The sequence below is a fragment of the Ovis aries genome, chromosome 11 (genome assembly GCF_016772045.2).
Source record: "Ovis aries strain OAR_USU_Benz2616 breed Rambouillet chromosome 11, ARS-UI_Ramb_v3.0, whole genome shotgun sequence".
Classification (NCBI taxonomy): domain Eukaryota; kingdom Metazoa; phylum Chordata; class Mammalia; order Artiodactyla; family Bovidae; genus Ovis; species Ovis aries.
The window spans coordinates 19,922,835-19,950,529 of NC_056064.1; the positions used below are offsets into that span (position 1 = coordinate 19,922,835).

A 27,695-nucleotide genomic window follows, 5' to 3' on the forward strand; every position below is an offset into this window, starting at 1 on the left:
ACAGACCCGGGACGGCCGAGCTGACGGACTGACAGACAGACGGAGCTCCTGGCCCCCCAGACCCCGGCCCCCACGCTGACCTGCTTCACTGAGCAGGTAAGAGGAGACCCGGTCCAAGTCAGCCGTGGAGGCCAGCAGGGCTGGGCCAGGGAATGGGGAGGGGGGTGCCTTTTTAACGGGTCCTGTGGGTGAGTGGGAGCACCTGGGTGCTCCCTTCCTTCTCGCTGCTGCTTACGGGAGAATCAGGAAGTGGGGTGAGTGCCTGGAGGCCAAAGAGGACCCCCCTTCTCCTTGCTCCTCCCTCTTCTTCCTGTTCCAGATTTGTCTGACTTCAATCCTTCTTGCTGTCGCGTGGTTTTCCATTCCGGCATTCGGTGGACTTTGTGTGTGCATGTGTGTGTATCTCCGTGTTGGAGAGGGTATGCTTGGCCACCATGTGCTGGGAGGAAATAAGGGCTCAGAAGGGCTAACACACTGGAAAACTAGAGCTGAAGGACAGAGGCAGATTCCCAATTTAGTGGCTTGTCCAAGTGAAGAGGGGAGAACCCAGCTCTGGGGTCGGTGAGGGGAGGGGATCGCCCTTGCCCTGGTGGTACTAAGGATGTGTGTTGATCAAGGAATCACTTAACATCTCTGAGCAGCCCCAGCTGGGGTCTAGGTGCCTGGGCCTGTGGGGAGGCCTGGGCCACAGGGAGGATGCAGCTGGTGGAGAAGCAGACAGGTGGCAAACAGGTGCTGCAGCCAGAACGTGATGCTAAGCTCAGGGCAGACTCCCCCAGAGGCCCAGGGATGTCTCTCTCCCTCAAGACCCCTGAAACCGAGAGGCCTGGTGAGAGGACCTGGGATGTGCTGGGAGCCCTCAGACCCTTGATGCCTGGAACTGGGGGGTCTGGGGAGCAAAGGCCCTTAGGAAACTGGCCAGAGTAGAAGGAAGACCCCCCTGGGGCTCACATGGCTTTTCCCCACCCCCATCTGATCAGGTAAGGTTCTGGCATTCCCCGTGGAGTCCCCAGGCCCTCCACCAGTGTCCAAGTTAGATTAAGAACAGACTCAAATAAGTGGGCGTGTTTGCCTCTCGTCTCTGCACCAACAGGCGTAGGAAGACACGTTTGCATTGCGGCCAGGCATGGCCAGGCATGGCCATTCAATGGAATAGGACCGAGTGGAAGGGGTCTGAGTTCCTCTGAGAACTCATCTCGTCTGTCCCCCCAACCTCTAGGCTGGGCATTTCCCATGCCAGGCAGGTCTGCTCTCTCCCCACTCTCCGAATTCCGGGAGAGGAAACTTGGTCATTCCCTCAAAGTCCTGAAGTCCTTCTTGGAGTCTGAAGTCTCTGCAGCCGCAGCGCCCAGCTCTGCCTGTCCCCTTAGGATTCTTTTCCCTCCTGATAAAATCCAGTTCCTCGGGGCTGATCAGACGGGGAGAGGGAGAGGCTGGCATTGCGCTCCATCCTGTCCCCATTAGGCCCAGCTCAGGCCCTTTGACCACCTTGGGCATTCCCTGACCCCTGGGATGCAAGCAGTAGAGAGCAGGCATCTCCAACCCATGAGGGCAGCGCCTCCCTTCCCAGCCTCACCCCCATCTCATGGTGGGCCAGGCAGGGCCCGAGTGGGGCTGGGTCTTGGGGGAGACTCAGGTCCCCCGGAAGGAAGGTGCCGTGGGGAGAGGCGCATGTCGTCCCAGCTCCCCGCCCAGCCCCGCCCCTGCTGCCTCTGCCGAGCTCAGCTCCGGGCTCCAGGGCCTGCCGAGGCACGCTGCCCCCCCGCCAGGCCCGGCGCCTCACTCACCTCCCAAGGCCAGGAACCTGTTCTCCCGGGAATGCCAGGGAGTTCTCAGAGGACTCTATTTCCCAGGGGCTCAGGGAGCCCCAGAACTCTCTCGATTCTGCTCCTGGGAAGGCAAAAGAAAGATTAGGGGATTAGAGCACCCCCGTCTTTTCCCTATCTTTGTCTCAGCCACACACTGACCTCACGTGGCCCCCAGCTAACAGCTGCGCCTTCATTCATTGTGAGGCGGTAGAAGGCTTGGGGCAGCTGGAGACAAAGGCGAAAGCCCCCTGGGGACACTTGCCCTCTGGGAAGCTGTCTTATGGCCCCACCTTGGTCTCAGGAAAAGCCTTCCTTTTTCCCCTTGGAGAGTTCTGTCTGCCCACGAGGAAAGTACCACCTCCCGTGGCTCTCCATCCTTCTCTGCCAGGAAGTCCTTCTTCCTGTCTAACCTCCTTCCTTCCAGCTTGAGTCTTCATGGGTTAGCAGAAACCCCACTGCCTGCACAGGGCTTAAGCACCTATCCAGAGACTAAGTCACACAGAAACCTCTGACGAGCTGCTGTACAGGAAGGGACAGAAATGAGGCCCTATGCCCACTGCCCCTCTGTTAGTTTCTCTGACTCCATGCTCTAATGAGAAGAAGTCTGTTGGGAGGCTCTTCTGCCTGCCTCCCTTACTCCCTGGTAACAGAAGCAGGCTAGGGACAGAGGTCCCATAGATATGCCTTCCGCTCTTTCTTTCTCAGTCACAGCCCACCACCCCCGCTGAGGCTGCAGGGCGGGGGTGAGGGAGGTTTTAGCAAACTGAGATTGGTTTCTGCAACAGGAGAGAGGGACATTAGACTTTAGAGAGCTGCTTCGGCCTTTGAAATTGAGTTCAGCTGCACTACGTGGCACTAGTGGTAAAGGACCCGCCGGCCAAGGCAGGTAGTCCTAAGAGACGCAGGTCCCATCTCTGGGTCGGGAAGAGCCCCTGGAGAAAGGAATGGCACCCCACTCCAGTGTTCTTGCCTGGAGAACCCCATGGACAGAGGAGCCTGGCGGGCTGCAGTCCATGGGGTCACACAGTCAACCACGACCGAAGCGCCTTAGCACGCATGCATGTGACCACAGGAGGTGGTTTCCTGAGTGGAGAGGCAACCATTGATCTGCGATGGGTGTGGTTGGGCTGGCAACATGCCCAGGAGCAGGGGAATGACAGGATGACCTCTGGGAGAGTGCGTCTCTCAGGAGCATCAAAGTCCCTGAATAATTTTGGTCTTTCCAGTGTATTCCCTCCCATCCTTTGCCCCTTCTTCCATCTCTACCTCTCCAACCTCCATCCCACCCCATCTGTAACCCCTCTACTCCAGCTCCATCTCCTTTCACAACCCAACTCTATACCCCCATTCTCATCTCCAACCCTGATCCAGCCCTCCTCCTGTCCAACCCCCAACCCCAATTTCACCTTCACCTCCACCACCCCATTCCTCTCTTCGCTCTCTCCCTCACCCCACCTTCACCCTTAGCCCCAACCCCATCTTCCTATCCCACACCATTTCCACCTCCCCTAGATGGGTCTCCCCATCAGAGATCCCCGTTGGAATTCAACAGCCTTCATCGATGCCCCTGCCAGGCCCTGGTATGTGCTCTGTTTTCCCGGTGTTTAGGAAAAGCCCAGGGCCATGGCCAGTAGGGCAAAATGGGTTGGCTAGGATCATCTCTGGAGAAGCACTCAGCCTCCTGACCCTATCTGGATCTTAAAGGCTGGATGCTGGCCAAGCACAAGGAAAGAGTTCAAGTCCAACAAGACAAGTGTGATGTCCAAATGGATCTCTAGACACTGCAGGTGTGTGTCCTGTGAAACCGGGAGATGAAGAATGTCCTCAAAGGGCCCCAAGGGAGGCGGCGGCAGCATTTGTGGGGGAATGCCTGGAACATAACCCGTCCTATTAGGCATGGCCAGGCCCAAAGCAAGGAGATGGGCAGAAGCGAAAGCAAGAAAGCCTGCTGGGTTGTTTAGGAATGACTGCAGTCGTGAGCATCCCCGGGTCTCTACTCCGCCTGTGGTTCTTGCTTAGTCAGCTCAGATTAATGGGGCTGGGGAGAGAATTAGCTGAATCGTGATCTCTCAGGGAACTTGACTCTAGAGCTGGCTGTGAGTCACAGAGAAAAGGAAACCCATGCTCCCATGGCTACTCTGGAAGTTCAGAGGGTGGGCACCCCTCAGGACCCGCCAGGATGTAACTGAGTTTCACAGAGATCTGACCCTAAGCCTCCACCCCATGCTCATGGGAGGATACATATGATTGGTCTACTTCAAGCCCTGCTTCCCAAGTCTGAAAGTACTGCTTCTGACAAACTACAGCCAACCTGGGCACCAACACACACACACGTACACACACACACACACACACTCCCAGAGTGGGGCGTGTCCCTGGAACCAGATTGCCCGGAGACAGTTGCAGATCCCACCTACACCTGTAAATTCCACAGCCTTGTCCCAGGCTACACCAGCCCATCTGTCTTGGAAGGCATAGAGTGTGCATGAGGATGTACACACACACACAGAGCCCCGTGATCATAAAACCCAACCTTAAGACTTTCCACCTGGCATAAGCAGAGTGACTGTGGCAGTTTTTGCCATCAGAGGGGTCCCCAGCTCCCTCTGGGAGGAGTTCCCTGAGCCCACACTGAACCCCAAGGAGCATGTGGTTTTGGAGAAGAGGCTCAGACTCTCTGGGCCTTCTCATTGTCATGCCCAACCTGCTCAAGGTGGGAACGGTTTTGGAGAGAAAGTCCTTTGGGATGACAATGCCAGGAGGATCCTTTGCACATGTACTCTGGACGGCACTAGGGGAGGGGGCACCACCAGTGTGTATTTGTCTTGTGCTCGATCTGTATTATTAGTAGTGGTGACAGAATTAATATCCCTAATAATAGATCGGCAATAATGAGCAGTCCTTCTGATAATGATATGTACAGAGCATGAGAGGCCCCTGGCTCAAGGGATGGTAGGTTCCTGACTCATCTCATGCCCCCACTAAGGTGAGCAGGCGGAAAGGGGTCTGGACCAGTCCTACGGAGAGCACTCAGGGAGGGGCAGACGGTTGAAGGGGCAAAGATCTCAGCCCCCTCCTCTTTCCTTAAATCCTGTGGATCCAGGGTCCCAGGAGAAGAGGTGGGGGTACCATAAGATGGTGTTGGTTTATCTTCCTCAGAGAATTCTGACATCCTGGTCCTCACTCAGTCCCCAGGACAGCCGGGTGAGGTATGTAGGGCAAAAAAGAGGATCCCATTTTAGAAAGGAGGAAATGAGGTTAATTTCTGTGACTAGCGCAGGCTGATGGCAGAGCTGGGAAAGGAGTTTCTGGGGTCCTTGATCAGAAGGAACCCCTGTGAGGGGAGAGAGGAGGCTTAGTGGCAGGAGGGGCATCTGAGATAATAAATGCCAAGCTAGAGGATGAGGTTAAACAAGGCCCCAGTCATCCCTGCTGGTCTCACAGCTCATATCTTCAGCTTCCAGTCACTGGCAGAGCCAGTTACTAAAGTACCCACAGGAAATGGGACCACCAGGCTCAGCCCTGAGTAGCTTGATTATGGGGGCAGGACTTCTGGAACGCTGGATCACAGAACTAATGGGTGCTCAGAGGTGAGCAACTCCACCCCATCCCCCAGCCCGTTCCTCACTCACTCTTTAGCCAGTGTGGCTGGAAGAAGCTCATTGTAATATGAAGGCCGTATTTTATCATCTGCGAAAAATCCTCCTGTCCCTTCTGTCTTTCCCCATCTCATCGTCCACCCTTGGATCCCTTTAACAGCTGGGCAGACTGAAGATTGGAAGGAACTTTCTTTGGAAATCAGACCCCTGCTCTCTGTACACTGCCCCCCGGGAGGATAAAGCAGGCAAACAGTCCCCACCTCCTAGGAGCCCAGCTCCCCAGTCAGGCCCCCAGTGGTTCTAGGTCACCTGGTCCACACACAAGTCCCTTGCCAGGCCTGTTCTCACCATCAGACCCAGTCATGCCTTTAAAAATTCCTGGGGAAGGTGGGGGATGGGAGCACAGCTTCTCCCTAAACTGCCTGTGTGAGGGTCTCATGCTGTTGGAAACGAGAATCTTGCACTGTGCAACCGCGTCCCGCCCCGGCTAAACTTGGATGGCAAGCTGATTTTGCTTCTGGGAGCAACAGCCTCAGAGCTTGAACTCCAGAGTAGGTCGGAGGGAGGAAAAGACCATGAATGATAACCAGGACCAAAAGATTCCTGGGGGTTGGGAGTGTTTAGGTGGGAAGTATCTTAGAAAGGGTCACCTACGGACCCTAAGGAGAACCCAGTAGAGCCAGTCTCTCTGACTAGATGGCCATAGCAGAGGAGAAAAGGGGGTCTGTTAGGAATGTCTCAGAAAGAGAGGGATGGGAGCTTAGAATAGCATTTTTTATTTCCTTGAAACCAGCACCTCTTTCTTCCCCATCTACTAAATGAGTATATCCAAAGGCAGTTCAAAGACACCCATTAATATATCCCACTGTCCACTTATTCATCTTTCTGTCCATCTGTCCAGCTTCCCATCCAGTCGTTTGTTCACCCATCAATCTGTCTGTCCATTGATCTGTCCATTTCATCCATCCATCTATCCTTCCATTCATACACCTATCCCTCCCTCCATCCATCTGTCATTCATCCATCCAAAGAAGTCAAGCCCCAGTAGGTCTCCCCAAGGCTGCTGGTAAGGGCCTGTGGTCCTGTGGCATTTATGGGGCATGTGACCTGCCTGCCTGGCCTGGGGAGGCAGCCCCGCCCCAGCCCTCAGGCAGGGGGCTGGTCCAGGCATGTGGGAGTATTTATACCTCGATGGAGGCTCCTGGGGAGTTGCTGGGCTGAATGACTCCCCGAAGCCGCCATGGTGGCCACGGCTGAGAGCCTGCTGTGAGTGCTTGGGTTCAGTTCCTTTGGGGCCGGGGCTGGGTGGCAGGGCCTGGGAGCAGGCTGGAGAGATGGGAAGCTGCCCACAGTGTTCAGGGATGGTAGAAAGGAAGGGCTGCTGGGTAAAGAATAGAGCAGGAAGCTGTTGGAGTTCGACACCTGCAGCAAGGCTGGGATCCATCCTGGAGCAGGACTGAGTCCATTGCCGCTTACTAGCTCTTGGCGAAGAAGAGGGCGGGAGGACTAAGCTTACAAGAGAGATCAAGGTTAGACACCTGGAAGAACTTCCAGCTCAGCCCCAGGGATGGGAGATGTTTCAAGTGCTTTTTCAGGACAGACATATTGAGTGGTACTCTAGGACCAGCCTATTTCCAGAGGCAGGGGAGTGACTGAAATGGCTGAAGGAGAGTCCTTGTTGGGGGGATGGCGATGACCCAGTCTTGGGTGTCAGTGGGTCAAATTTGAGGAAAGTACCCCAGGGGAGACGTGATAGCTCTTCATCCTTTCTTCTCCCCTGCTCCACCCCCTGCCCTTTCCATCTGTAGCTGCTTCTCAGAGCACTTTAATCAGATCTCAAGGCAGGGGCAGCTGACCCACTTCCTGATACCAAGCCAGGGTCAGGAGCCAGAGGGGACAGGATTTCGACCTCAGAGCCTCCAACCTAGATGGGAGCAACGGGGCTAGAAATCCCAGGCTCCCAGGATCCCAGGGTGCCCAGCCTCAGGAGTGGCCCCCGGGCCCTTCCCTGCCACCCCTACGAGGTAACTACTGAACTGCTCCAGGGGACCCCTCCCAGCAGCCAGGCGGGTGGAGCCCCGGGTGGGGCCACAGGCAGCACTGGGCACGGTCCCCACCCCTTGTAAAACATGCTGCCGCAGCCAGCAACAGAAACCATTAAGGCGGAACTCCACCATCTCCACCTCTCTCATAAAGGGCAGGTAGGAGCAGCCCGGGTGGGAGGGAGTGTAGAGAGAGCCCAGTGAGGGCCCTGAGTGTCCTCTGTGACTCAGCTGCCCACAGGGGGTACGGGGACAGACCCTCCCAAGGAAACCTGCCCCCCACCCGCCGCTCTGGCTTCCAGGTGTGAGCAAGGAAGCTGAGGTGTTCCTGAGGTGGGGCTGTGGAGCATAGTGGTTAAGCACCCTAGCTTTGAAGCCAGTGTCTGAATCGTGGGGAGCATCATTTACTAGCTGAGTGAACTTGAGCAAGTCAGGTTAACCTCTCTGAGCCTCAGTTTCCTCATCTATAAAGTGGGAGTGATAATACAGCACCTCCCATCTAGGGTATAATAACTCACCCAGCTGTTCCTGGTCCCCTTGAGGATTTCCTTCCTCCTGAAGGAAGAGCAGAGATGAGGGCCCAGAGATGACAGCTCTGTGCACCACATCCACATCTACAGGACCAGCATCAGCATCTTTAGATGCAAATGGTCCCAGTGTATCATTTTACTTATAAGGAAACTGAGGACAGAAAGGGGAAGTGACTTGTCCAAGGTCACACAACCAGCAAACAGGGTTTTCCCTGACCCCTACCCCACAAATGCTCCCTCTGCCTTGATCCTGGGGTACTAAAAAAAGAGTCTCTGAGGGGTGGGTGCTGGGTACAAGGGGCAAAAGGCCTAGCTGTTTGCAAGAACACAGAGCAGAGATGCCACCAGGATGGTTGTTGATCCCACAGTCATACTTTCTGGGGAAATTTCTTCCTCATCATGCCTTCTATTCGGGTTAGAGGACCATTTCTTTCTTCCCTCTGACTCCAGGGAAGATCAAGTCTATTTATTCCATCTCTACCCCAGCCTTCCCACTCTTGCAGGATCATAGAAGGAGGAGAAGTTTGGAGAGCAGAGGTTAGACAGAATACCTGGACGCTAAACTGGTCTTCAGATAATGTTTTGCCAAGGTTACATACCTGAAGTGTGTTTGAGGGTGTCGTTGGGACTCTTGAGGCCTGAGACTCAGGAGATATTTTCAGTTTTAACTGTTTGGCCCTGGGCATGTCATTCTCTCTGAGCCTCAATCTTCTACCCTGAAAAATGGGATTAATGGCCTTTCTCCCCTACCAGTGGTATGTGATAAATGTTTACCCACCAGTTCTCAAAAAAAAAAAAAAAAAGGTGGGTGGCAGGGGGCGCTGATCTGTAACATTTGCTAATTTCCTTGGATAGATATTCCCACCACTGCCAATTTGAGGATTTGGGCCACTTTCACCAAAAGTGAATTGTACAATTGGCCCTAACAAGTCCATAGCAGCTGACTCCAGCACACCACTGCCTGCTACTCTCTGAGGCAAAGGGAGAATGAAATGAGAGAATAGAGACAAAAGTGCTTGGTAAACTGCCGAGTATTTTATAGACATAGAGTTGTGATTAGGAAAGTCCTTATAGTCAAAGGGACCCCAGAGCGCAGTCTACCAGCTGAAAGCCCTGGCCTAGCTCCAGCCCCAGAGGGGGCAGGTTGTGAGTGGAGGAGCCCACCCTGAGTGGCAAGTCCTGAGTGCCATCGGGGTGCTCCTAGGATCCGAGGAAGGAAGAGCGCTCGCTGGACCTCCTGCAATGGTTTGCTGATGGGATTTGCAGACATACGTCCCACTGTGCCCTCTGAAACTAAGGCAGGCAGGGTAAAGGTCAGTGTTCCCTGAAAGATTCCTCCTGAATGCAGAGGCCAGCGCCCATCAGAGAGGACTCCTGGGAGATCCAAAGCAAGAGTCATATCCCTCTCTTCCTACTCTAATCCCTGGGAGTTTCTGCAGCCATTCTCCCTCAGGGGAATGGCTAAAATGACCTCTGAGGCCAGAGGGTCAGGGGGAGGGAAGTTCAGCCTCTGCCAATGCAGGAGGATGATGTCAGGGAGATGGAGGTGAGAGGTAGGAAAGAGGAGTTTCTTCTCCTTTCCTGGTCCTCGCCCCCAGAGCTCAAGCTTTAAAATACTCTGCCCCACTGTTAATTACTAATAATAGCTATCATTTATTGAGTACATACTATGCATTAAGTTATTTACAAGCAATATTTCATCTAACCCACCAGAGAGGTATGTATTATTAGCTCTATTTTATAGATGAGGAAACTGAAGCCCAAGGAAGGAAGTTGAGCAAGTTGCCTAACCAAAGTCCCACTGTTATTGGGATTCAAACCCAATCCTGACTCTAGAGTTTCCAAACTAGCTAATCCAACTTTAGGAGCCCCTGTGGCTATTTGAGAAAGGGGTCAGAAGCCAAGGCAGCCTCACCTTCCCCTCCACAGTGAGTCCTTCATTGTGCTGGACAGAAGTCCCCACCCCATATACAACAATGAAAGCCCCTCTGCCCAGCCCCTGAGGCAAAAGGACCCTTAGAAATGGCAGTCGGTGAAGGATCTCATCTTTCTTGAGGCTGTGTGTCCTTAGGCAACTCACCTAACCTCTCTGGACCTCATTTCCCGATTTGTAGAACAGGATTTCAGCCGAGGCAATCAATGGGGTTTGTCATCAAATCAGGAGTCATCATTTATAAAACCTACTCAGAGGTTATAAAGCCTCCTTCCTTCACTGAGTTTCATTTAGGGATGTCTATACCCCCAGTGCAAAGCAAGACACTGGCCTCTGAACTCTGCCTAACCTCCCTGGTTCTTATCCTGTCCCTGGGAGCTCAGAGGAAGTGGGGTAGTGGTTTGGCCAAGCCAGGATATGAAAGTCACGGCTGGGAACTAAAGCCTTCAGGTAAGGCCTCTGACTTACAGGAACTCAGCCTGGGCTACCGATAACACCCCAGGACATTGGGGCTGCTGCCAGGATGAGGGGGAGACAGAGGCTGTAGGGGCCCTTCTGGGAAGGCCAGAACTTCCACAGGAGGGGTGGCCCACTCTGAGTCTCAGAGAGGCCTCCCCAGGTTCACGTCTCAGAGGAGCAGAGCTGGGGTCTGAAGCCCCTGGGGCCAGGCTGAGTAAAGGCCAGGCAGACAGGGCCTGACTACAAAGGCAACTGTCATCTGGGAATGGGGTCATTAGCCAGTCTCCCCAGGCCTGAAGCGGTAAGACCATCAGGGAAACTAGAGTGTGGGGTCAGGAGCCGCAGCCACGTCTGGCCAATGAATCCAGATGTGCATGATACCTCCTTGAGCACTTTCTATGTGCGGGGCACCTGGTACACATCATGTCACTTAATCTTCATGACGGCCCTATGAGGTGGGCCCCCAGGCCCCATGATCACAGGAGCAAAGGGAGAAACAGAATCACACAGTTTCTCAAAGTCACCAAACCAGGAAAGTGACACAGCTGGGACTCAAATTCAGGTCATCCCCAGTCCAGAGCCTTTGCTTCTCTGTGTGTGTGCATTGCACCACACCGCTTGCAGGAGCTTAGTTCTCTGACCAGGGATTGAACCCACGCCCTCAGCAGTGAAAGTGCACAGTCCTCACCACTGAATCGCCAGGGAATTCCCAAAACCTTTGCTCTTCACCACGTGCTATTCTGCCTCCAGAGAGGAGAGCGACCACCACCCCATGTGTTACAAAGCCTGAGAACTGGGCGGAGGAAGGACCCCGGCCTTCTGTCAGGAGGGAATGGAGAAGGCCTGGGGAAAGCAGGTCTGGCCCGGGGCCAAGCGGGGCAGGCGGGCCCTAGCTGTCCAGGGCTTCCAGGGAGCAGGGGCCAGGCCGGGCGCTCAAGCAGAACCAGAGATGGGCTGCCCTGCCCCTCGGCCCGGGGCCTGCTCCACCTCGGTATCCAGTTACGGCCAGCTCGGCGCTTCCCCAGTCACGCCACATTTAGCTTTGCCGAGTGAGCGGCACCAGGACATAGAGAAGGGGCGGCAGGGACTCTTGAAGGGGCGGGAGAGCCTCCCCCAGCCCCCCACCTGGACCCCAGCTCCCAGCCCCCTCCGCCACTGAGCCTCTGAGGGACTTCAGGCAAATGCCTTCCCTTCCTGGTCGCCACCACCCCCTTGTCAAATGAAAGCCGTAAGCTTATTTAGCAAAGATGTACCAACCCCAGGCAGGGCACACAGCGGGCCTCCGAGGCCAGCCATCCCTCCCAGAGCTCCCAGGACAGCAAGTTCGGGGAAATGAAGTTGTCCTCCTCTGCCAGAGGGGGTCTTGCGTGAGTGTCAACCTCAGGCTTTTCTTGTTTGGCCCCCTAGCTCAGGCACCCCCACTCTGACACTACTAAGCAAAGAAATTAACGGGAGCATAGACTCTAGAGTTGGCCAGATAAGGGTTCAAAACTTGACTCTTCCAAGGATTGGCTAGGTGACTTGAGCCAGTCACGTAAACCCTCTGAACCTCAGTTTCTTCATCTGGAAAGTAGGATTAATAACGCACCTTCCTCACAGGATTATTTTGACAAATGATGAGGAAGTTCTCCTAATCATTTATATAGTGGCCAGCCCAGAGCAGGCCCTCTGCTCAGGGTAGACTTTCTCAGAGTTTACTCGGGCAAAGAGGAATACATTCAGGAGAAACTGCCCTTTGTAGGTGGTGGAGAGGAACACAGAGAGCTGAGGTTAGTAACAGTAAGAGGCATATCAGTCATGCTGTTAATAAGGGGAGCTAGCATTTATCGAGCACTTGCTATAGCTAGGCACTGTGCTCAATATTCACGTGCATAATTTCATTTAACCCCACGTCTGCATGAGGGCGTCTCTCTCTCTCTCCCTGTTTTTGCAGATGACTGATGCTGAAGCTCAGAGCTTTGCTGACACAGCTAGCAAGGCAAGAAAAAGGCCAGCTTTGAGCTGAGTCTTTTTTTTCTTATTTAATATTCATTTCTTTACTTTTGGTTGCACTGGCTCTTAGTTGCAGCACATGGGATCTTTTGTTGCAGCAAGCAGGTTTCTCTCTAGTTGGGCACAGTCTTACTTGCCCCGTGGCATGTGGGATCTTGGACCAGGGACTGAACCCGTGTCCCTTGCACTGGCAGAAGGATTCTTAACCACTGGACTGCCAGGGACGTCCCTGAGCTGAGTCCTGACCAGCTGTGCTGGACACAGAGTTCTCCTCTAACTCTAGAATGTCTGAGCAGAAAGAGCCCTCACGTGTCGCCTAGTGCAAGCCCCGAGTTTTCCGAATGGCGAGTCTAAAGCTCAGAAAGGGCAGAGGCCTGCACAGTCACAGGTACTTTGGAGTGTGGCAGACACAGGAGAAAACCCTAGAGGCCACACAGTCCTCAGTGTCATGCCAGGCCCACGGGGCCACCAGAACCCACGTCCTGCAGGCTCCCCAGCTTCTCCCTGTGTGTCTTTCACTGTCTGTCTCTCACACTGTTTATCTGCTTCCTTCTGTTTCTGATGTTTCTCTCAGCTTGTCTGTCTGTCTCTGTCTGTCTGTTTCTCTCTCTCATCAGATGTCTGGCTGGAGGCAGGGTCCCAGCCCGGGGAGGGGGTGGGAGGGGTGGACTCGGGCTTGGTCAGCCCTGGACGCTGGTCCTCGCTCTCATCACAGCCGGCTTTCTTCAAGGCCAGGACTGGGTGATGGTGTCGCTACTCCCGCCACAGTCTGACGTCACGCTGCCGGGCCCTGCCAGGCTGGAGGGCGAGCCCCAAGGGGACTTCATGCAGGCACCAGGCCTCCCAGGCTCCCCCGCCCCGCAGAACGTAAGTACCTGGCCTTGGCCTGGGCTGAGGCCAAGACCAGAGGGCCGCACGACAGCAGGTGGGCCATCACCCCCAACCCCCTGGGACCTCCCTGCTTCCGTCTTATGCTTTCTCCCAGCAAACAAGTACCCAGGGACTCCCAGATCCCGAAGTGTTGAGACCTGGGCCTCTGCTTGTCCCTTTGGTCTGGGACTTTCCCAGGGCAGGGCTGTGCGTCCGTCCTACTGAGGTTCAAAGCGGTGCATCCTTATCAGATCGAGGCTTCCAAGGGCAGGTTAGGTCTCCCTCCTCCACCGGGGGCTCCCCAGAGCTCAGCCACAGACCCTCTACCCTCGCACAGAGGCGGGGCTGGATCCAGCCTCCGCTCACAGGCTGTCTACCCTCTGTCCACCCCAGAAGCATGCCGGCTTCAGCTGCTCGTCTTTTGTGCCTGATGGCCCTCCAGAGCAGGAGTCCTCCCTGCCCCCACACAGCCCCAGCGTCGCGTCACCGGGCCCCGAGCAAGTCCACTGCCCAGCCGGCCCTGGCCCGGGCCCCTTCCGGCTCTCACCCTCAGAGAAGTACTCCGGCTTCGGCTTTGAGGAGGGGCCTGCGAGCGGTCCCGGGCGCTTCCTCAAGGGCAGCCATGTGCCTTTCCACCCATATAAGCGACATTTCCATGAGGATGTCTTCCCCGAGGCCCAGACTGCCCTGGCCCTCGATGGACACTCCTTTAAGACCCCGGGGGCGCTGGAGGCCTTTGAGGAGATCCCTGCGGATGTGGGGGAGGCTGAGGCCTTCCTGCCTGGCTTCCCTGCGGACGTCTGGTGCAACGGGCTCCCCTACCCCAGCCAGGAGCACAGCCCCCAAGTCCTGGTGAGTACCAGCGCCAGCGCGCACCCCATCACCCTGTGCCAGTTCCCGGAAAGCCTTCTGAGATCAAACTTTCTGCCATCCCCTTTCCAGACCTTTCTACTCAGGGTCAGTGTGCACCTGCAAGCTCAGAGAGTTGGGGTCTTTCAGCTTCACTCGGAGCCTCCAGGTCAGCTGAGGGAGAGGGTGCTGACCTGGCCCGGTGTCAAAGGGGTCGGGTCAGGGAGTCTGGTCAGACCCTGGGATGCTGGAAACTCCCCAGAGGCTCCTGAGTCAGGATTCCTACATGCAGCTTCTCTCTGTTTATTTGAAAGTCAAGAATCCCCAGCCAGACCTTCACACCCATATGTAAATTCGAGAAGAAAAACACATTCCAGGGGCCTGGAGAAAGGGCTTAGGGAGGAGTCACAGAGCACCACTTCTCCACTCCAGCAGCAGCATGCAGAGTTGGGAGAGGACTTAAGCCTTCTCAAAGGGCACTTCTGGGCCCCATTCTTTACCTAGAATGCGGCCTGGGTGTATTCATAGAAATACCTTGATAGCACCTTAGCAGATCAATATGTCCTTTCATAGCCATACCCATAAACTCTGTGACCTTGGGCAAGTGACTTAACCTCTCTGAGCCTCATCAGAAAAATATACTTACCAGCACCTACCCCATAGGCTTATTGCCTTGGGAAGAGGAAAACCTACTCCCAGTTGGGGCTGTGCCTACTCCAGATACAAGAATACTGGAGTGGGTTGCCATTTCCTGCTCCAGGGGATCTCCCCAACCCAGGGACCAAACATGCATCTCCTGCAAGTCTCCTGCACTGCAGGCAGATTCTTTACCGCTGAGCCGCCTGGGAAGCCCCATCCCATCAGTTACTGCCCCGTAAATGTCCACTCAGTGCCAGCCTCTGGTCACTGTGCCAGATGTTTCCTTTCAAGTACCCTGTTTAATCCTTACGACAACCCTCTAAAGAGTTCCCACTATCTCCATTTTGCAGAAGAAGAAACTGAGGTCCCATAGAGACCAAGGAGAAGAACTTGGGCCCAGAGACCCACAGCAGGATGGTCGACTCATTGAGTGATCTTGGGCACATCCCTTCCCTTCTATGGGCTCAGCCCCATCATTGGCCAAATGATAGGGTTGGACATAGTATTCATGGCCCTTCTAGGCCTAAGATTCTACGATTATGGATATCTCTGCATCAGCCACCCCAGGGCACACCCAGGAAAGAGCTCACAGCTGATTTGACCCTCTGGGCCCAGATGCTGGCTCCCCAGACCCCTGGTAACCCCAAGAAGAATGGTCCACCTGCTCTTGGCCTGGTTTACCTTCCATTCCCTAGCTGTGCTCTCTGTCTGGGTGCCTCCTCAGGGTAGAGCTCTAGGCGCATCCCTGGGGTTTCCATGTGGGGCTCACAACCTGTGGGAAGCCAGGATCCAGCCCCCACCACCACCAGCAGCTGCAGACTCCCTCTGCCAGAGTGGGAAAGGGTGCAGGGCTCCGGCAGACTAGCAACTGGGTAGACTCCTCAGGGGCTTTCCAGGAGGTACAAGCAGTAAAGAACCCGCCTGCCAATGCAGGAGACCTAAGAGGCACTGGTTCAATCCCTGGGTTGGGAAGATCCCGAGGAGGGATGGCAGGAGGAGGGCATGGCAACCCACTCCAGTATTCTTGCCTGGAGAATCCCATGGAGGGAGGAGCTTGGTGGGCTGCGGTCCACAAGGTTGCAAAGAGTCAGACACGACTGAAGCAACTTAGCACACAGCACAGATTCCTCAGAACAGAGAGCAGAGGCTCTGAGTTGGGGGTGCTGAGAGCAGAGGGGACACACTAGCCCCCTCCAGAGATCCTGCTAGATCTACCATGGGCTTTGCAGAATAGGAAGTGGTAGGGCCTTGAGGGCCCCAGCTGGACCAACCTGTCTGGCCACTTCCTGTGCTCCCTCCCCATGGCTCTGCAATGGGAATTCCAGAGCAGCGGTCCTTTGCGGATCTGCTCTGAGGGGCTGGTGGTCCTGAACCAGGAAGCAGGTCCCGAGCCAGGCTTGGTGAGTGGGGTCAGCCCGTGCATCCTTGTGCCATTCCAGGGTCCTACCCCAGTTTCAGTGTGGCTGACGACAAGTCTCCCCCACTTCCCTGGACAGCCCAGCCTCAGCCTCTCACTTGCAGGGAAGTGGGGGATAGGGAGCACAGTCAGTTCCAGCTCCAGCTCCACCACTAAGCTGCCGAGTTTCCTCGGGAAATTCTTGTCCTCCTCTGTTCTCAAGTATTTGTTCTCCAGGAATAAGCTTTGCTAGAGGCAAAGTGGAATTGCTTTTGCGTAAGGTTCAAGATGGATGGTAGGAAGGAAGAAAGACAAGGTCCACACTGGTCATCTGTTTCTTTCCTTCCAGCAGGGGTCAGAAGTCAAGATCAAGCCCCCAGCTTTGGAGAGTGGACCGGGGATGTACTGTTACCAGCCCCCCTTGCAGCACATGTACTGTCCTACCCAGCCCCCGTTCCATCAGGTGGGTCTGGGGCAGGTGGGAAATTCCCCCAGGGTCTCAGGATATTGTATTCATGTGTGATGTGTGGGTGTGTATGTGAGTGTATGCATGCACACCTGGATGGGCAGGTAGGGGCAGCAGGGCCCTGAAGCTCAGGCTGGGCCACCCAGGGTGGGGAACACGGGTTCACAGGAAGGGAAGCAATCGCCCTTCTCTCGGAGTGGGCGGGGCTTGTCTGAGACCCAGGCAGTGCCTGAGAGGTCTCGGCAAAGAGGGTGGGGCTGAGATCGGGGCAGGGCCCGATGGAACCAAAAACGAGAGAAAGAGGACAAGACAAGGACTGAGCAAAGAGAAAAGGAGTTTAAGTGGGGTGACACATGAGGCTGAACACTGCAGGAAACAATGGGCTCCTGCCTGGGTCAGCCACCATCTTGATATGTGACCTTGGCCTCAAACTTCCCTTTAGCCTAGTCAGGGTGGGACCAGGAGTGAGACTAGGGGACCTTCCTCATAGAGGCTCCAAGTCCCCATCATCTTTGGCCCTATTCGCCCTCCCCACGATCTCCTGGAGCAGGGAATGGCAACCCACTTCCAGTATCCTTGCCTGGAGAATCCCATGGACAAAGGAGCCTGGTGGGCTACAGTTCATGGGGTCGCAAAGAGTCGGACACAACTGAGAGATTAACACTCTTTCTGCTCCCCACCCCACTGCTCAGCCTCAGCTCCTCCCCAATTCACAGGATGCCAAGTAATCGCCCCACACTGTCAGGGGATGGAGGTTTTTAAAAAGAGAAAGAAAAGTGCCCCAGAGCAGCCAGGCAGCTCCCAGGAGTCACCGGGCAAGACAGAGCAAGTGGCTGCCCAGCGCCCAGCTCCATCCACCTGCAGCCTGGCCCTGAGACAGGCCCTGCCTGTGGAGCAGGTTCTACTCCCAGCTCTTTGGCATTGGCCCTGATGTTGGCCAAGCCAGGGAGACAGGCATGTGGGCGGGAGGGTGGTCAGACTGCTTGCTTTGTGGGGAGAAAGAGAGAAGGAGGGAAGCAGAGGGAACACAGGATCACCCCCGCTTTGTGAGGGGCCTGGCTGGAGTGGCCGGGTCATGCTGGGGCTCACGGTCTGGCCCAGGGTAGGGGCGTCCCTGAGGCAGCCTGGCCCAACAGGAACCGAGCCACAGCAGGGCTCAGGGGCTACCGGACCGCAGACGGCCTCGCCGGGTCCAGCTCTGTCCTGATACCCTCTGTTTTCTGCACCCCCTCCCCGAACAAGATGGCCGCACCCAGGGCTTTATGGAGCCTGCAGAGAGGGTGACTCAGTCACCAAGTGTCTCTCGGGTGACCTGGAAAGAGCACTTCAGCCTGGAGCAGATGGGGGAGTCAGAGGCTCCTACCCCCCTCTCAGCCCCATAAAACACTGTCCCTGGCAGCCACTCCCTCTGCTGTGAAAACCACCTCCTACCCTCACCGGCCCACCACCATGACCGGGCCTTTCAAAGAGCCACTGAAACTCGTAAAAGGGGCCAGTGCCCAGCAAACGCCCAGGCTGGACACCCCACTTCCGGCCCAAGCACTCCAGGAAATGCCAGGGAGCACCTGCCCAAAAGGGTACAGGGGCCCGAGCTACCCCTCACACTCTCTAGTTCAGCTCCTGTCCTATCACCATGGCAACCAGGGTACCTAGAGGCCTGAGAGGAGGATGCTGAAGGAGGCTTTGAGACGTCTGAGATCCTGAATTCTGGAATGTGGATCTCCTCAGAGGCCCTCCCAGGACAGCCACATCCTTGGCCAGCCTCAGATAGCTCTGCCTTCGGGGCCCATGACCATGGATGGTGAACGCTTGAGAGAAGAATCTAGTTTCAGTTCCTTCTCTGGATGTATGAGTGGGGGGAGGGGACTTCCTTCCTTGGGAAGACTGGTTACCATGGCAACCACTCTGCCCCTTTGACCTCTACAGTACTCACCAGGTGGCAGCAGCTACCCTGTACCCTACCTGGGCTCCTCACACTATCCCTACCAGCGGATTGCACCCCAGGCCAGCACCGATGGGCACCAGCCCCTCTTCCCAAAACCCATTTACTCCTACAGGTATGTTTCTCAGCACTTCTTGGGTAGAAGGAAGAGAGGTGAGAAGTCCCTGGGGAAACTGAGACATGGAATCCTTGAGGAATTAGGGTAATGGTAGGGCGGTGGAAGTCATACCTGGTAGACTTCCAAAGGATGCTAGAGAGAAGAATCCAGCATGGGGGCACGGGGCTTGACTAGCTCCCCTCTGACCTCTCGTCCAACCCTGGGGAGCCATGCCTGTGGCTCAGCTCAGCAGATGCTGGTGCCCTGGGGTAAGCCTGCTAGGTTTTAGCCTCCTCGGGCCCTGGGACTGACAGTTTAGAGGGGGGCGCTTCTCCCTTTCCCCTCCTTCTGCAGACTCAGAGAGAAGCCTCACCCTAAAGCGCCACCAGAAGTAAGCGAGGGATGAGGTCTGCAGAGGTGGTTCAGTTACTCAGCATCTACCAGACCTAGTGCAGCTGCTCTGGGGCTGGGGTTGTAGGTGCCAGGCCAGCAGCACCCTGCCCATCTGGGATCCCTTCCATCTGAACTTTCATTCATCCAACCAACACTGATACTCCACCTCCTGTGTGCCAGGCCTCACGTGGGGTCAAGTCATCAGCCAGGGTGAGCTCAGGAAATGGAAAAGGTACTTACACATCATCCAGGAGCACAGAGAAGGGGGTTGTGGAAGGCAGGATGGTGCACAGAAAAGAGCACACGCAATCTTTGCAGTCCAGTAGAACCGGGTTCAAGCCAGGCTCCGAATTTACTAGCTGTGAAACCTCAGGCAAGTGACTTAATCTTTCTAAGCCTCTGCTTATTCACCTCAAAACAACAACAACAACAACAAAACACTGCAGTATCCAGGCCTTTGGATGGATTAAGTGAGAGAATATGCTTGGCACATTGTAGGGGCTCATATTTGAGTTCCTACATACCTGAGTTCCCTCCCTTACTATCCAATATTCAAGCAATTGGCTGAGGGCTGACTGGTAATGACAGGGTCCATTTAATGAGAACCTTCTATATGCTAGGCAGCATCCTTAATCTTCACGACTCTGAGGTAGCTATTACTTTCTTCTTTTCAAAGCTGAGGGAACTGAGGCTCAGAGAGGTTAAGGCACTCACCCAAGGTCACACAGCTAGTGAGTGACTAAAGCCAAGAGTGTAACCCAGCTCTCTTAGTTGCCGCAAGACCCTCGAATATCAGCAGTTCCTAACTTCAGTGGATACTTTCTCATCCCTTCTCCTCTCGGCCGCCTCTCACCCATGAATTCTGCAGCAGGCTCTTCTTTCAGCCAGGGTAGGAGGGTGGGGGAAGACTCCAGGCCCGATCAGAGGTTCCAACTCTCAGAGCTTTCTCTGCCTTCAGCATCCTCATCTTCATGGCCCTTAAGAACAGTAAAACTGGGAGCCTTCCTGTCAGCGAGATCTACAATTTTATGACGGAGCACTTTCCTTACTTCAAGGTGAGCCCCAAATCCACTCCACCCCACCACCCCCAAGTCCTGGGGCAAGCCAGACCTCTCTGGAACCAGAAGATACCATTGGGAGGTGGGAGATGAGTTTGAATGAAAGCCAGGAGAGGGTATGCCCTCCCACCACACACTTCCCTTTGTCTGCCCTTCAGAAGGCAGTTCTGTGTGGGCAACAGAGAGCTCAAGCCATTCGCCAGAGGTCACACAGCAGGCTGGAGTCAGACCTCATGCTGGTGGACGGTGGACATGGCAACCTACTAGGCTTCAAGACGCATCCACCTACCCCAAACGGGGAGACAGAGCTTGGGAAGAAATGAGAGGCTGTTCCCACCGCTGCCCCCAAGATGCTGAGGGACTGAGGAATTTGGGTGGGAGCTGGCCAGCCAAGGTGACCCAGGATGCTGGGGCTGCAGAACTCATTGCCTTCCTGGGAGAGATTAGGATCTGCCTCCGTGGGCGGCAGGCTCAGCTGCAGTTCTGCCAGAAAGCGGGGTGTGGGCTTCACAGTCTTAGAGTGTCCTAGGGAGCTGGCTGTTTCACCTGACCTTCCCACGGACAGGATCTAGTCTCTTTCAACCACAGAAGGGGCTTCTGGGGCTCTACCAGACTCTTTCCCTAGAGGCAAGACAAGCACCCATCTCTCTCCATTTGCTCAGGGCCAAACAGCAGGTGGGATCACTTGCTGCTGGCTCAGGCTTTCTGGCTTCCCATCTCCCTTGTCCACAGGCTGCCCAGGCCCTCCAACAAAAACCCCTCCATCTGGGGTGGGTGCAGGGGAAGTCAGAACTTGTGTATAAGGAGTGCCTTCTCCAAGGCCTGCAACCTGATGGGTCTCACCTGTTGCCCGGACAAAGGGCGGGAGCTGAGACCCAGGTAATCCAGAACTCAGCTCCACCCACCAGTGGGTGATTTCTGACCCCACCATCTTCCCAATTTTGCTGTCTGGAGATAATTTGAGGTTGATATTCAAACAAGGGGCTTTCCTGATGGTTCAGCGGTATAGAATCCACCTGCCAGTGCAGGAGATGCAGGTTCGATTCCTGGCTCGAGAAGATCCCTTGGAGGAGAGTATGGCAACCCACTTCAGTATTCTTGCCTGAGAAATCCCATGGACAGAGGAGCCTGAGCAGGCTACAGTCCTGGGGTCGCAAAGAGTGGGACACAACTTAGCAACTGAACAAGAATTCCAGCAAGTTTGTACTTGCTGAGCTGCCACCGAATGACAAAATAGGCAGGATGGCCAGAGTTCTGGCCAAGAACAAAAAAGCATGGTCATCCATCAGAGCTGCTGGATGGGAGAGGAGCAAGGAGAGAGTTGGCACTGGGATTCAAGCAGCATCAAAGCCGGTATCCAGGGCTTGCCCTCTAAATCCCAGCATGTCAGGGGACCAAAGTCTCATTGACCTGTAAAGCTTTTAGAGTGTCCCTTAAGGCTTCAAGGAGTCAGGCCAGAGAGAGGGAAGTGGGGGAGGGCCCAGAGGGAAGTGGGGGAGGGCCCTGCCCCATTCCTCCCAGCTTTTCCTCCCTGCCAACTCCCAGCCCGGCCCCCAGCCCCTCCCTACATCTCATCTTCCTGGCTTAATTATTTTTCCTGGGAGCCGTGTAATCCCTGTTTTATGGGGCTGAGGAGTGAAGAGGTCTAACTGCTTTTTTTTTTGGTTCCAGTTGTTGTTCTTAGCCAGTTGCATCACTCCCTCCCTCCCAAGTTTACATTTGACTTCAGAGAGAAACCATCTGTGAGGATGGGACGGGCCCCAGGTGGTAAAGACAATCCAGTGGGGTGACCTGGGCAGGGCCCTTAGTTAGGGAACAGAGCTGGAGTCTGGCTGTGACCCTGCCTCCTTATGTGATCTCAGCCTGGACCCTTTCTTCTCTGGACCTCAGCTTCCCAGTCTGCAAAATGGTCAGATTGGACCAGTTGGCACATAGGTTCCTTCCAGCTCTGACAAATCCCCTCCGACCCACTTAAGGAAAGAGTTCAAAGATCCTCTCCCCACCTCTAGCTCTCATTCCCCAGTTGAAGGTCATTTTTCTGGGCTAGGACAGAGTGGACCTTGGGGTGGGCAGCACTCATGCCCAAGGCAGCTGAGATGGGCGTCCTGAAGCCCTGTGAGTCAGGGATGTGGGACAGGGCAAGTTCCAGCCACTGGACATAATTGCTAGTGCTGACCATCCCTCTTCCAAACAGGAAGTGGCTGGGGTGGGGGCTGCTCTGGCATCCCAAAGTCACAGATTTATGGGGCTGTAAAAGGGCCCGGTGCCCATTAACTCTGCCCACTAGGCCACACAGTCTTGACTCCTCGTAAGGACTGCTGTGGGTGTTGAAGGTGAACCCCTAGCTGGCTGGTCTGGTAGCTTAAGAGTCTTCTCTCATGACCCTGGGAGCCTTGGGGGTCATCTCAACCAGCGCCCTGACCCAGGCCAGTGGCCCCTACGAAAGGCTTCAGCCTCTCCTGCCAACCACTTGCAGCGATGTTGGCATTGGGGCCTGGTTCTGCTGGACGTGATTCAGCCTGGCTGCTCCCTGGGGCAAGTGAGCTGGGGAGGAGGGAGTGGCTGCCCCTCATTAGGCAGAAACGGTGAGCTGGAAGGGAGAGGGGCCAGGAGGTGAGGGCACAGAAGGACCTCACCAGGCAGAGCGGATGCTCTGCCCACAGTCACCCCTGCTGGGCCCAGGACTGTCATAGAGCCTGGAACACAGCTCTGGGCGGGTGGGTGGGGGGAGGGTGCCCAGTGGCACCCCCACCACCGCCTCTCACCCGACTGAGTCAGCCTAATGGTTTTTACAACCCTCCCTGGGCACAATTACTGCACTGGTGGCATGACCAGGCCTCCTAATGGGTGTTTATTCTGTTGGCACGAGCATCCCCCGCCTGAGGGCTGGCCTCCCCACCAGGGCACGCCCCCCAGGCACACGCATGTGAACACCCACACACACATACAATCATGGATACCCACACACACCCCTAGAGAGACTTTCTCACACACACACATCCTTAGCAACACACACACATCCTTAGCAACACACACGTGTCCTCACGCTCAGAGGAGTTCATGGACCCACACCCCAGAGCCAGGCTCACAGCAGGGAGACACAGCCCCAGAGAGCTCAGCGTGGCAAGGCCCTCTCCACACAGGGGTCCAAGCACAGGCCCAGAGACTCAGCAGGGAGTGGTCCAACCCCAGGTCAGGGAGGCTCAGCACCTCCTCCTCAGCACCCACCAGCCCCTCCTGTACGAATCACCTCCACAGTCCTCTGAAGGGCATGGGATAGGATGGAGATAGATTTTAGGTGCTAATAACTGTGACTGAGGTTCTTGTCCATCCCTGCCCCACTACTGATGGGACTGAGTGTGGGCTGGTCGCTGAGGAGCTCAACAAGCCCCAGAGTGGGTGGCAGTTGTGTGCCCAGACGGCCAAGGCTTTTTCTGAGCCCGGCCTGAATTTGTGTCTTGCTCTGCTCCGGCAGACGGCGCCTGATGGCTGGAAGAATTCTGTCCGCCACAACCTGTCTCTTAACAAGTGCTTCGAGAAGGTAGAGAACAAATCGGGAAGTTCCTCTCGCAAGGGCTGCCTGTGGGCCCTGAACCCAGCCAAGATCGACAAGATGCAGGAGGAGCTGCAAAAGTGGAAGAGGAAAGACCCCATCGCCGTGCGCAAGAGCATGGCCAAGCCAGGTGAGGCTGCCTGCCGCACGGTGGACCCGGGATGCCAGAGCCAAAAAACTAAGAGTGGGGCTGGTGAGAAAGGCTGGGCGATGGGAAGCTGATGAATAAGGAAAGTGCCTGAATGTGCTTCCAAGGCTGGGAGCGACTGGGGGGGAAAGGAGGTCTCACAGTGTCCTCTCTTGGGCCTTTTCAGAGGAGCTGGACAGCCTCATTGGAGACAAGAGGGAGAAGCTGGGCTCCCCACTGCTCGGCTGCCCACCCCCTGGGCTGGCAGGCTCTGGCCCCATCCAGCCCCTGGCACCTCCATCTGGGCTCTCCCAGCCACTGCACTCAATCCACCCAGCTCCGGGCCCCATTCCTGGCAAGAATCCCCTGCAGGACCTACTTGGGGGGCATGCGCCCTCCTGCTATGGGCAGACATACTCGCACCTCTCGCCGGGCCTGGCCCCTCCAGGACCTCCGCAGCCGTTGTTCCCACAGCCAGATGGGCATCTAGAGCTGCGGGCCCAGCCGGGCACCCCCCAGGACTCGCCTCTGCCTGCCCACACCCCACCTAGCCACAGTGCCAAGCTGCTGGCTGAACCTTCCCCAGCCAGGACCATGCACGACACCCTGCTGCCAGACGGAGACCTTGGCACTGACCTGGATGCCATCAACCCTTCTCTCACCGACTTTGACTTCCAGGGTGAGCTGGGGGTGGGAGTGGGCAGGGGGGACAGGCCTGCAGAGGGGCAGCTGGTGGCGTGGCCCGGCCCATCTGTCTCCAGGTTGCAGTCTGCTAACTGCCCAGTTTCTGGAGCAGAGAAAGCCCAGAGCTGGGGAATGGGTGGTGGTGGTTGGTGAAGGGTCAAAGAGGAATATTCTTGCCCCTTGAATGGGTTCCAAACGACCTATCACCAAACCACTCTCAGCTCTGGGCTGAAAGTGCCTGGGAGAGCCCGGGTCTTGGGAAGCTACTGTTAGAGACATCCCCCTTCAGAAGTGGGGAGCTGGGCTCAACAGCCTCAGAAGAAGATATAGACCAGGGGTGTGTGCCCCCCAAGTAGCTTCAGAAGATACAGGCTGGAAAGGGGCTGATGGTCTATTCCATAGTTGACTGTGAGCAACTGAGATTCTGAACATTTCCAGAAGCGACTGTATTTTTGGAGTTCATCACCTAATGCAGAAGGAGAGAGATCTTCCTCAAGAAGGGGAGGCCCAGGAAGAGATTCTGTCTCTTCCATTCCATCTTGCCTGCTTCATCTCTGCCTGTGGCCAATCCCACCCGTTCCCATCTAATCTCCAGTGCACCCCCAGGCCCTGGTACTGGCCACAGGAGCTTTGAAGGAGGGTGCTGACCCAGGCCTCAGGCCGTCTGTGTGCACTGGGGTAGGGGACATCCACAAGCAGGTGGAGGCAGCTGACCCTCAGAGATCTCCCAGTCTGATGAGGAGAGAGCCTGGGTCTTGGGAAGCTACTCTTAGAGAAAGGCAACTAGAGCTGCAGCCCCCTCCAGAAGTAGGGAGCCAGGCTCCACAGACTCAGAAGAATCTATAGATACGTGGGCTACGATAAACATTTACCTAAGCCCTACTGTCTGGCATCTTGTGAGGCACTTTACATGCGCTCTCTCAGGTGGGCCTATAGGGTAGGAGGGATTATTCAACCCATTTCACAGATGTGCACCATGGTTAAGTAACTTATTCAAGGTCACTGAGCTAGAAAGAAGGAGAGTTAGGATTGGAAGCCAGGCAGCCAGTCTCGGGTTTAGTTCAGCCCCCTTCCTCCACACCCGACAGCCCTGATCCCCAGGGGAGGAGCCCCAGGCCTTAGCCAGCCATGATGCAGGTCACACAACATACAGAGAAGGATCAGGTGCGGTGCAGTTTGCACCCCAGAGTCAATGCTTCCCGGTGGGGAGCACTTCCTGACAGGGCTTTGCTCCTTCTCCTTGGGCCCTGCAACGGAGAGCCCCAACCAGCTCACTGGATGCTGCGGTGCATTACTGGAAGATCCTTGGTCTGGGCTGCACATTCACCTTCCTTGGGAACCTGGACAAGAGCCAGGGTGAAGAGTTCCTAGGGCTCCCTACCCAGGGTAACCCCAGAATGTACAGCATCTGCATCAACCCTTCCAACAGGCAGCTCTTAAATCCTTGACCACTCCCCCACCCCCCCAAAAAGAGCCACAGAGATCATCTGGGCTATGGCTTTCAAAATGTCCTACAGGGGAGGAGGATGCAGAGAGGTTTAGCAACTGCCTGCGGTCAGAGAGCTAGTGCCAGAGGTCTGCTCTCCAATCAGTGTTACCCCAGTCCTGCTCTCTTTCGTGTGTGAGAGCATGGGGTGAGAGGCAGACAGGGCTCGTTGGTACCTCCCAGTCACGCCTGTTTTCTCCCCCAAATAGGAAACCTGTGGGAACAGCTGAAGGATGACAGCTTGGCCCTTGACCCCTTGGTACTGGTGACCTCATCACCGACATCGTCTTCGGTGCCGCCAGCTCCCCCTCCCTGCTATCCCCCCGGGCCCTGTCTGGCTGAGACCGGCAGTGGGACAGGCAACTTGGCACCCCCGGGCACTGGGGGCTCTGGGGCACTGGGTGACCTGCATCTCACCACCCTCTACTCGGCCTTCATGGAGCTGGAGCCCGCACCCGCCGCGGCCCCTGCTGGCCCTTCTGTGTACCTCAGCCCCAGCTCCAAGCCCATGGCCCTGGCCTGAGCTATGCCCCACAGCATCTCCAGCCTTTGCTTGGCCCGGAAGTCCCAGCCGGCCGCCCATGTTGGGCTCACCTTAAAGGTCAAGGAAGGAAACACACTCCCTGTCCCCTATGTCATGAAGCCAACTTGGTTGTTAGCTGGCAGCTGGGGGTGGAGAAGTCACCACGCAGGATTCTGCCCCTCGCATATTTCCACCGCCTGGTACACCAGCTCCTGGCCCAGGGACCCCGGAGAGCAAGTGTCTGGGCAAGAAGAAAATGCACTCTCCATGGCTCACACTCATCCACACTTAGGCTCTGTGCACATGTGCACAGGCGCACACACATACACACACAGTTAGGCAAACATACACCCACTCACATACCTTATATCCAGAGGAATCAGAACTATATCACAGACTTCATTGGGGGGCAGCTGAGAGCTGAAGGCTTTGGTTATCAAAAGCTCAGGGTTCCCAGCCAGGTCCAAGACCACCCTGGAACCCTCTTCTGACGTCCACGTTCTCTGCAGGCCTGCCCCCCTCCAGGAGTGATCTTTCCCAGAAGCCCCCTGTATTTATTCTCCCATCTTCATCCCAGCAGCCCATCGAGAAGGAGGAGATATGGAACCTCTCCCCAAGTTGTCTGTGGGCCCCCAAGAGGGTGCTGATATTCACAGCACCCACCCTGCCAGGCTCTCAATCTGTCCTTAACTTAAGCTCTATCTGGCTTCCCCCAGGGGATGACACACAGGAGGGGCAATGTCCGCCCCAGGACCAAACTGAGCCCAATTCCGACACAAAGTGTTTGGAAAAAGCCTTGCCCTTGGAAACTTGAAAGTGCCCTTTTGCCCCACCCCTGGATGCAGGAAAGGCCCCTCCAGGTCACTACAGTCACCCCTGAGAGCTTCATGTAGCTTAGGTCCCAGTTTATGAATACTTCTGTTTCAGACAGCCTGGGCAGTTAGGGAGGGAACTCTGGTTCAGGCTGGTGGGGAAGCACCCATGCCCCCTCTCTTTGACTGCTTGGCAGGTCCAGGATGCACCTGGAGCAAGGGGGTGTGACTTGCTTGGCCACTGTGTCCTACCTGAGTGCCCAACCCACACCAAGTAGGCTGAAGTGGGAGATTCAGCCTACCCGGGGCCTGAGGGTGACAAGAATACCCCTCCCCCCAAGGTTGGGCCCAGGCTCAGATGAGTCACAAGCAGAACCCTTGATGGCCTGCCACTGTTCCCTGTCCTGGAACAATAAAGCAAATGCCTTGTGGTCTCA

General features: G+C 55.7%; 1 protein-coding gene across 3 annotated transcripts; it reads left to right on the forward strand.

The window, feature by feature from the left end:
• On the forward strand, positions 1–27,695 carry FOXN1 (forkhead box N1). 3 transcript variants are annotated; one of them, XM_060394801.1, is made up of 9 exons: positions 1–96; positions 13,079–13,230; positions 13,627–14,085; positions 16,467–16,580; positions 18,510–18,640; positions 19,974–20,070; positions 23,549–23,756; positions 23,941–24,432; positions 26,133–27,695. In XM_060394801.1, exons 2-9 carry the CDS (start codon positions 13,108–13,110, stop codon positions 26,444–26,446), a joined length of 1,938 nt encoding a protein of 645 aa, XP_060250784.1. In that variant the 5' UTR covers positions 1–96; positions 13,079–13,107; the 3' UTR covers positions 26,447–27,695. The 3 variants fall into 3 exon arrangements, with proteins under 3 accessions (XP_060250784.1, XP_042112503.1, XP_027831037.1); XM_042256569.2 differs by having other exon boundaries at positions 13,094–13,230; XM_027975236.3 differs by having other exon boundaries at positions 13,094–13,230; positions 16,470–16,580.